This window comes from Amblyomma mixtum, chromosome 10 (genome assembly GCF_055824585.1).
Source record: "Amblyomma mixtum isolate Tamu chromosome 10, ASM5582458v1, whole genome shotgun sequence".
Lineage (NCBI taxonomy): Eukaryota > Metazoa > Arthropoda > Arachnida > Ixodida > Ixodidae > Amblyomma > Amblyomma mixtum.
In genome coordinates, this window is record NC_143021.1 from 63,881,783 (window position 1) to 63,892,084 (window position 10,302).

At 49.5% G+C, this 10,302-nt stretch overlaps 1 protein-coding gene across 1 annotated transcript; it reads right to left on the minus strand.

Moving 5' to 3' along the window:
- Window positions 1-282: 282 nt before the first annotated feature.
- On the minus strand, window positions 283-4,318 carry LOC149325952 (uncharacterized). Its single transcript, XM_089564426.1, has 4 exons — window positions 2,897-4,318; window positions 1,682-1,776; window positions 396-1,070; window positions 283-349 (listed from the first exon to the last, which is right to left on the minus strand). The coding sequence occupies exons 1-4, from the start codon at window positions 4,316-4,318 to the stop codon at window positions 283-285; spliced, it is 2,259 nt and encodes a 752-aa protein (XP_089420552.1).
- Between the last annotated feature and the right edge of the window lie 5,984 nt (window positions 4,319-10,302).

The following is a 10,302-nucleotide window of genomic DNA, read 5'->3' on the forward strand; positions in this document are numbered from 1 at the left end:
GGAAGTGTTTACAAATATGCTCTTGTTTGGCGGCATTTTCGTTTTGTGGCGGGAGCCTGGAGTGGCTTCCTTAAATGGGCGTCCTCAAAGAACCATATTTCCAATGTTGCAGCGCCTCCTCACGCGCCTCTTTGAGCAAGCATGCGTGGACGCACTGTCAATGAGCGAGGCTGAGTTTTTGCGGAAATGGCCGAGGTGGCCAGCGAACAAATGCACTTTATTGCTGAACGTACAGTGCTTTTATAGCCGCAAGGGGTGTGGCAACCAAGGCGCATATCTAATCTAGGCGAGCACGATGAATCGCCGCACCAGGCATGGCACGTGCGTCATTCCCGATACATCTTCCCTCCTGTGGAGAAGAGATGCCAAGTACTTGGTTGAAATTGCTGTCGTACCGCAGACGCTGCGGTGGTCTCCTATCTCTGGTAGATCGACGCAATGCAAGATCCTGCGGAGCCATTGAGCTCACAGTCGGTCCAGTCGTAGTCACGGGCGGCGGCGCCTGCGGACTGTTCTGGGAGCTCACAGGCGACTCTCCAGTTGCAGCAGGTGCCGTTGGTTGCAGTGCTTCACACGCTCGTTCGCTCTCCCGGTCTTCACATTCGGGGGCTTCTTGCTGGGACAGCTCACCAGTTGGAAGCAGATGCTGTCGGTTGCGACGTAGCACTCTGTTGTCCTCGGTAACTACTCGATAAGACCTTGGTGCAACTGCTCCGGTAACTTGAGCGCGGCGATTCCATGTCTTTTCCTGTACTCTCACGACATCGCCGGTGTTGAGAGGTGGTAACGTTCTCCCCCGAGTGTCTGCCTGGGCTCGCTTGAATACTGGTATGCTTGGCTGCTGCCTGAAGTCTGGGAGCAGAGTGCGAAGCCTCCTGCCCTGCAAGAGTTCACCAGGGGAGCGGCCATCTTCGAGTGGAGCGGATCTGTAGTTGAGCAACCCGAGCCAGAAGTCTTCTTTTGTTTCTTCCGTTTTCTCTAGGATTCTCTTCACAATCTGAACCCCCTTCTCAGCGAGTCCATTCGATCGCGGGAACTCGGGGCTCGACGTGACGTGGCTGAAGTCGTACCTGGATGCAAAGAGAGCAAATTCATAAGACGAAAACTGCGGCCCGTTGTCCGTGTGGACTTCCATTGGAATGCCGTGTCTTGAAAAGATGGCGCCCAACTTCTCAATTACGGCACTGGATGTTGTACGAGTCAGCTTCTCCACTTCCGGGAAGTTCGAATGGGCATCAAAAACCGACAGGTACGAGCTCCCTCCGTACTGAAAAATGTCGACGCCTACGCGGTACCATGCATGGGCCGGTGTAGGTCTGATCATAAAAGGCGCACTTTGCTGTTTGTACGCGTATTTGCGGCAAACCGCACAACTCTGCAACAGGTTTTTGATATCAGACTTCAGCCCCGGCCAGAACACTAGGCCCCTGGCTCTTGCTTGGCACTTGTTCAAGCCCATGTGTCCCTCATGAATACGTTCAAGAACTTCCTTTCGCATTGACTTCGGGATTGCAACTTTGCTGCCTTTAAATACAATTCCTTTAATCAATGACAGCTCGGACGCGAATGGCTTCATTATTCCCACAATGTCACCTTGGCCATTAATGTAGCGCATCACTGACTGCAAGTCCTGATCATCCGCCGTTGCTTTGGCCAGACGGGCCAGTGTTCTAGCGCTTACCAAGGTTGACATGACTGCAACCGCGTGGACTTCCACATCTTCCGTGTCGTCGGAGTAGTCCTTGGTCGCTGTCCTTGGAGCCCTTGATAGCATGTCTGCGAGAAAGAATTTCTTTCCTGGTACATACTGCAGTTCAAAATCATAAGACATTAACCTCAAGAAAAACCGTTGAAGCCTGGGTGGCCTATCACTTATTCCTTTCGCTGCAACACCAAGCAGTGGACGGTGGTCAGTCTCGATAACAGTTTTACGTCCGTATACGAAGTGATAAAATTTTTCACAGCCGAACGTTATCCCCAACGCTTCCTTTTCAATTTGCGAGTACCTCTGTTCTGAGCTGGCCATTACACGCGAGGCATAAGCGACTGGCCGCCAGTTTTCACCGTGGCGCTGTAAAAGTGCAGCCCCCAAACCGTTCTTTGATGCATCTGCCAGGATTTTAGTTTCTCTGGCTGGGTTGAAAATCGCTAGGAGAGGCGCACTGCTAAGCATGTCGCAGATCATCCTCCACTCACTAGCGTGGTTTTCGGTCCACTCGAAGACAGAGTCCTTTTTTATGAGGCTGCGAAGAAGCGTAGTACGTTCTGCGAGATTAGGCAAGTACTTGCTGAAATAATTTGCTACTCCTAGCATTCTGTGGACCGCGGCTTTATCCGTTGGGCATGGAGTCTCCCTCAACGACTGTGTCAACGCTGGGTTAGGCTTTATTCCATCGTGGCTAATGACGTCACCCAAGAATTGAATTTCAGTCACTCCAACCTTGCACTTTTCAGCGTGGAAAGTTAAGCCTGCTTTTCCTGCCACTTGCAGCACTTTCCGCAGGCGCGCATCGTGTTCTGCCTTAGACGAGCCCCATATTAGAATGTCATCAATGTACATTCTCACACCTTCACAGCCGTCAAATATTTCGCTCAGGATCTTCTGGAAAACTTCCGGGGCTGATGAGATTCCGAATGGGAGTCTCAAAAACCGGTAACGCCCGAATGGAGTACCGAACGTGCATATAGTTGCTGTGGAGTCATCCAAAGGTACCTGATGAAAACTCGCCCTTGCATCGAGGAGCGTGAAGTACTTAGCGCCGGCGAGCTCAGCTTCTATGTCCTCGCGTCTTGGCATCTGATAATGCTCTCGCTGTATGCACTCGTTGATACTTCTAGGGTCCATGCAAACCCGTATTTTTCCGTCTTTCTTCCGCACGATAACCAAAGGGCTCACCCAGTCTGTCGGTTTCTGGACCCTCTCAATGATGCCACTTCGCTGCATGCGCTCCAGCTCCTCCCTCAGAGGTTCCCTCAGCGCCAAGGGCACCCGCCGAGCTGGCTGGACAACTGGCGTCGCATCCTTGCGTAGGACCATTTTATACTGGCGACTCACGCAGCCGGTTCCCTGAAAAAGCTGGCGGAATCCGGTTAGAACGTCCTCATTGCCGCCGGCTGCGGTGCTTCCTTCTTTTACAGCATCCACTGCACGTGACACCAGACCCAGCGACTCGCATGCTAGTAGTCCCAGTATAGCTTGGTTGCCCTTTTTGACGACATAGAAATTGACGTCCTTCGACCGGCCGTTCACGGTCACTGGTAGCCTTGCCATACCGAAATGTCGAATGACACCACCGCTGTATGATCGAAGCACCGAAGAACTCGGTTTCAAATCTGCTGCCGTCTTGCATCGTCGGTAGATAGAGTAGGGCAGCAAGTTGGCCTGAGATCCCGTGTCCACTTTTAAGTTAACCATCTGGTCAGCTACTTTCACATGCACTACCCAGTCCACTCTCGCGTCGATGCTCGAGACTGTTACATCGAGAATGTCGAAGCTGTCTTGCTCCTCGCCAACTTCTCGGATTTGCGGGCCCTTTTTGCAGCAAGCTGCGAAATGGTTAACACCTCGGCATATGAAACACGTTTTGCCGAACGCAGGGCATCTGCCCGGTATGGCGTGTAAACGGTTGCATCTGGCGCATTTCCGAGATTGCTGCTTGTCTTGCATCACTTGCTTATCGGGCTGTGCCGACGGTTCTTTTTGCACCGCGTGCTCCGCTTTGCGAACCTGCCCAGACCGCTTCATGACTAGCGCCACGTGCTTATCGGGCTGCGCCCAGGCATCGTTATGCAGCGATGCTGCTTCCTCCGCTTTGCAAATCTGCTCAGCCTTGGCAAGTGTCAAGTCTTTTTCTTTGAGGAGCGTTTCACGCAGTCGTGGGCTACTGGTGCCAAACACTATTTGGTCGCGGATTAAAGAATCAGTTATTCCCGAAAAATTGCAGCTTCTTGCTTGTTTTCTGAGGTCCCGCAAGAAATGCTCGAATGACTCCCCTTCGCCTTGCACTCTGGATCGGAATATGTACCGCTCATAGACTTCATTCTGTTGTTCTTGGCAGTACTCCTTGAATTTCTTAACAACGGTAGCATAATCTTGCTTGTTCTCGCCCTCGAGAAAAAGGAAGTTGTTAAATACCTCCAATGCGTCGTCTCCGGCAGTGCTGAGCAGCAGTGCTGTTTTGGCGGCCGTGGTTCGGGGCTCTTTTGGAGATGCCGTTGCTTCCAGAAAAAGCTCGAATTTCTGCTGGAACAATTCCCAGTTCTTGGCAATATTCCCAGACAACAGCAGTGGTTCAGGAAGCTTCACCAGTTGCTCCATCGTGTTTCGGTCGCTGCAGTCTTATCCTCAAACGGCAGGCCCCCCGACGTGAGCTATCCCACTTCTGACACCATGTATCAGTCGAGGTGGCCAGCGAACAAATGCACTTTATTGCTGAACGTACAGTGCTTTTATAGCCGCAAGGGGTGTGGCAACCAAGGCGCATATCTAATCTAGGCGAGCACGATGAATCGCCGCACCAGGCATGGCACGTGCGTCATTCCCGATACACAGGGTCTGTTCTGAAAGTAGTAGGACTGAATTGGTCCTGGGCGAACGGGCGGACGAGTGGCGGTCTGCGCGTGCAGGATCGTTGAAGGGGGAATTTGGGAATGCTGGGGACAATCGGCAGTCGGCTCTCGGCCGTTGAGGAGAGCAGGCCGCTTGTACTGTGAAGCCCTGTCGAAACGTCTCGTCACGCAGAATCATGGAGCGTTTACTGGATCAGCGATACGCGATCAAATTTTGCGTAAATCTTGGTAAAACGGGCAAAGAGACTCGCGACATAATTAAGGAGGCCTACGCTGGCGCTGTCATGGGTAGATCAGGTGTTTTTTGAGTGGCACAAGCTGTTCCGAGAAGGTAAGAAAAGAGTGGAAGACGACGACCGCTCCGGACGCCCTTCGACCAGCAAGACCAACGAAAATGTGTAGCGAGTGAAACATTTACTGCACAGTGATCGTAGGATGAGTATCAGAATGATTGCTGATGACTTGAGCATCCCTCAAACCGATGTTTTTGAGATCGTGACATAAAACTTAGCCATTAGGAAAGTGTGCGGGAAGTTGATGCCGTGGGAGTTGTCAGAGGAGCAAATGGCCAACCGGAAAGCGATCTGCCAGGATATTCTTCATCATGTGAACAAGGACCCCGGTTTTTTGCCCAGCACAAGCTAGCAACGCTGCCTCAGCCCCCCTACAGCCCCGACTTGGCCCCGCCTGACTGTTTTCTATTCCAGACAATAAAATCCACGCTCAAGGGGATACATCACGGATCAGTAGAGGCGGTTCAACAGGCCGTGACGAGATAGCTACACAGCATTCCAGTCCGGGCGTTCCTGGAGGTGTACGAAAACTGGAAAACTCATTGGCAGCAGCGTGTATGTGCGGAAGGGGGCCACTTTTAAAAATTCTAATCGTTTGTACTATTCTCATGAATAAATTTTATTTTAAAAAATGAGTCCTACTAATTTCAGAACAGACCCTGTACTTCATCGTCCTGCGCGGCGGTCGAGTGTCAGCCTCATTGCTGCCCTACTGATGTGCTCAGTGCTGCGTCACTGCGCACGTGCTTCAATGTTTAGAAAATTGAATTCAGGAGATTTCTTGTATTTTTGTTCACATCGAAAAAATAAACTTCTCTTTCCATGCTGAAAATTTCGTGCTTACCCCTAGGCGAAGGAATAGGCAGCAAATATTTGTGATTTCATTTCCGCAAAAATGCAGCTGCCGCGGCCGGGATCGAACCAGTGACATTGGGGCCAGCATGCGAACGGCAGTCGCGTGTTTTGAAATGAGACTACCCTACACTACCACAGAGGGTCGAAACAGTTTTTGCGACCGAGCCCATTAGTACTACTCTCATGGCAGCGTCAGTGTTTCCAAGCAGCGAGCAGTTAACTGAAACGACTACACAATCCCCGATTTCTTTTGTCGCCGCAGTAAGCATTCATGTACAAACTTACGGGCAGTCCCTGCTCACCTACCTCCGCCTTAATGCCCGTTAGCGGTGAGTGGACATTCTGTTGCGCAGAGAATGAGACCGTACGTTGAGATTCATGCGCCGTTAAACTCAAGCACGGTCGGCTACCTAGCTGCGTGCCCGCTCTCCTCAGGAATAGAGTCGTTAGTGCGCTCTCCAGCTACAGAAGAGGAGACAGAAATAAGAGACCCCCCAATGCTAAGCTCGTTTTCCGCGACGGGGGTTCATGGGTGGAAGGCGGCCCGGAAGAAGAGCTCTGATCGCGCTGCTGTGTTGCACTGGCGACAGAATGCGCGCTCCTATTTCCGGGCCGCTCATTGCGCCAGCCCTTCCTACCCCTGAGGCGATGTGCGCAAGGCGCAGCTAACCGTTGTCGCTGCACACCAGTAAGCGAGGCTGACGATGGCACTGAATAACGAGACGTTAACGAGGTTGCGCAGCGTTCGCTTTCTCTCTCCCCTGGAGGGCGTCACAAACAGGCGTCGGCGGTGCTCGGCAGAACGTTCGCCGGCGTCATCTTGCGCAAAGTGCACGCTACAACATGCTCATCACTAACTGGGAAATCGCGTCTGATCAGCAGCAGCAGGAGCACCGATTGGGGTGGCCGCAGCCCTGCGGCAGTTATCGTCTGTGGATGCGAAGCGGGCAACGACTCAGGAAGAGAAGGGTGGGAGGAGACGGGCTTCATTTAGACACGTCTCATTAGACGTAGGCGCTGGGTCCTTGCAAAGCAGGACCAGCTTCCACAGAGCCGACTCACAGGACGTGATGCCTTTGCGAGTTTAACAAGTCGCCTTTGAGTTAATTAACCGCTTGACGACACGAAAACGTTTCCGCTGGCTCAAAGAGGGAAATCAGACGCGCACGTTAGTGACGCTCGTTATACACGTGCGTGAATCACTGCATCGGAAGTTTGATAGACCTTACGGATTTGGGCGTAGAATGGCGTTTTTGTGAATTCTGATATGCTTATCGTAACTCCCTATGACATTCCTTTGCTTTCTCGTACATCGAAGCAGTGCTCCTTTGCTTTTTAGACGGCCTTTCAATGGAGCTTTAGTTTTGAAGAAAATATAATCCAGGAGATTAAGGTGGACTCCGACAGAGCCACGTTGGTGGCATGCCCTCATTACGTCACCAAGGGCGAATGGATGTGACGATCTCACCACTCCGCCGCCTAGAACGCGGCAGTGTTTGCGGCCGTCGTATGCACTAACAGAGGCTCGGTAAAGCTTCAATTTTGGTACACTCTTGCGCATGGGGCTGCGTTATGCCGTAAGACACAGTGTCGCGATGTTCGTCAAGTTAATTGCTCATCGGCTGCGTGCGTATCTTGACCAAGTAGAAGATTGGGCTCTTTGGTAAGTCGTGACTTGGAGAGGTGCTTTGCGCGAGAGAAATAAGGAAATGAGAGGGACATGCGCTATTCCCTAAAACGCTTGTCCTGTGTCCCCCGTGTCCTCCAAATGCATGTATATCGAGGTGTATCACTTTTTGCAAATTCCACGAAACTCATTTTTCGAGAAGGTATACTGCGATAAGGAAGCTGTGGTGTGTGCTAGAGACCATCGCTGAATAAGGGGGGAGGTTTTGCCGTGCCTGGTTGACACGCGATCATGGTGCTTTTGTTCAGTACTGGCCTCCGGGCCGCATTCCGTGGTCTAAGTCTCCTAGGTAAGTGACGTATGCCAAGTGTAGGTCTCTTACGATTTGGCAGTTGCGGCGAAGCGTCGGAGAACCACCTCTAAATGCAGCCCCGCCGCAGTGGCTCAGTGGTTACGGCGCTCGGCTGCTGACCCGAAAGACGCGGGTTCGATAGCGGCCGCGACGGCCGAATTTCGATGAAGGCGAAATTCTAGAGGCCCGTGTGCTGTGCGATGTCAGTGCACGTTAAAGAACCCCAGGTGGTGGAAATTTCCGGAGCCCTTCACTACGGCGTCCCTCATAGCCTGAGTTGTTTCGGGATGTTAGACCTCAATAAACCAAACCAAACCCTAAATGCAGTCTGCTCTTCCCGCATTTACGGCACCAAATTCAAGTAAGAAGCGCATGCGTCTGGCCTACAAGATAGGACACGGAAGACGGTATCATCATCTGCATCGCAACCCGGCACCTGAGCTGCGCCTGCATCGTACTGCGTCAGAGCCTGGACGCTACAAAAGGAGCCCTGAAACGCCGGCCGGTCTGACTTGGCAGCAGCGGCGAGGCGTCAGAGAACCACTGCTGAAGGCTTTCTGCTCTTACCGCATTTACGGCACCCAATTCAAGCGACAAGCTCTTAAAAATTGATGTCAGGAAATCTGCAGGGCCGGATAATCTACGAAATGCTTTTTACGTAGGTATGCGGAACAAATATGCGTTTTTTTAACTTACTTTTTAAAATTATTATTACAATTAGGAGAAATAGCATCTGACTGGAGTACCGCAAGAGTTGTTTCATTTTGTAAAAAAGGTGACCATCTTACAGTATACAAATATCGTCCCAGTTCTATAACGAGCACTTGCAGTAAACTATTAGAGCACACTGTCGCAGGCTTTATTCGTCAGTTTTTGACCGACCATAATGCCCTCTCTCCATTAAAACATAGGTGTCGAAAGGGACTGTCGACAACAACCCAACTTGTGTCAGTTGTTCATGAAATCTCTCAGGTGCTTGACTCATCCGGGCAAGTCGATATGCTCTTTTTGATTTTAGTAAAGCGTTCGATAAGGTCCCCTATGGAAAATTACTTCACAAACTGGAGCGCATTGATCTTCCTACAAATATTATGACATGGATCCAGACCTATCATCGTCACAGACAGCAATTCGTCGAAATAAACAATTGTTCTTCCACTATCCGTCTGGTAACTTATGGTGTACCGCAAGGCAGCGTATTAGGGCCACTTTTATTCTTGACCTATATTAATGATATAGTCGACGTAAATCCTGATTATGTCCGTGTTAATTTATTTGCGGATGACTGTGCCATTCTTAGTAAAATTGTTTCCAGGAACGACAACAAATACAGAAATCAGTTAATGCTATCCGTGATTGATATGAACTTTGGAGCATAGAAATCAATGTAAACAAGACAGTTTTGTTGCGAGTCACACAGAAAGAAGAAACTAGCGTATTTTCTTATGTACTTAACAACACAATAATATCTGAGGTTCAAGAATACAAGTACTTGGGTGTCACATTCAATAATGAGCTCTCCTGGTCAAACCATATTTCCATTACATGTTCTGCAGCGTTGCGCAAGTTGTGGTTCCTGAAAAGGAAACTTAGAAGCGCAGCTGTAAATACCAAAATGTTAGCATACAACACATTTGTCCGTTCAAAACTGGAGTATGCAGCAGTTGTATGGGATCCTCATACTAAAAAGATATAATGAATTTAGAGCGTGTTCAAAGGAAGGCTATGAGATTCATCTTTAGTAAATATAAGAGAGGATTCCCAGTCTTTAATAATGCTTACAAATAAAATTAGTACGCTGGAAAACAGGCGTAAAGTAAATAGTCGTTAATTTTTACATAACATTATAAATGGAAAAAGTGCACTTCAGCGGCCTCATTGCGTAAAACCTCTAAGTTCACGCCAAACAAGACACAGACATAACCTTTCACTTACGCCAATATTTTCTAAACCTAAATCCCATATGAATGGTTTTTTTCTTTGTACTATACACGAATGGAATTTCGTACCTGTCGAGGTATTGCAATCACAAAACTTTGGAGAAGAGCTGGAGAAACATTTTTCTTCTATAAACTAACTGAAACAAAAGCAGTGTTCGCAATCTACTCTGTTTTCCTAACTTCTTCACTCTGTGATGCCTTTTTTTCCCCCAAAACAGTTCTATTGTTTCGAGTAAAAATTTCCCGCCTGTTTGTAATTTCACGTGTGCGGCTCTTCATGTTTTGTTAGTTATTGTGCTGGTGTCAGAATGCACTTGACTGAGCAACACTGCTACACCCAGCTTTATTTTTCGTTAGTGTTTATGTTTGTTTTGCATTGTCACACTTTTAATATACTGCCCCTGCTGCTAGGGCGTTTTTTGGCCTGCAGTATAGATAAATAAATAAATAAACGAAGCTCTTTATTTGGACTAACTTGCGCCCGCAAAAGAGCTAAACAGCACGGCAGTGGCATAAGCAACAGACGTGCTTGTCAGTCGAACTACGAATGCTCGCCGCTCGCTGCATCGCTCAATTTAAAGCTGGCAAGGAAACTTCGAGATAACAGGTCAAGATCATCTACAGTAATCTGGGAAAACCTAGATGCAGTTCTTCGTGGCTGTGATC

Excerpts from the sequence above, each read along its gene's own strand:
- LOC149325952 (XM_089564426.1), bottom strand. The coding sequence starts at position 4,318 with ATGGAGCAACTGGTGAAGCTTCCTGAACCACTGCTGTTGTCTGGGAAT. Across the intron at positions 1,071-1,681 it reads TTGCAGTCATGTCAACCTTG|GTACGACTTCAGCCACGTCA; the intron begins GTAAGCGCTAGA and ends CTTTGCATCCAG. Across the intron at positions 350-395 it reads AGACCACCGCAGCGTCTGCG|GAGGGAAGATGTATCGGGAA; the intron begins GTACGACAGCAA and ends TCTTCTCCACAG.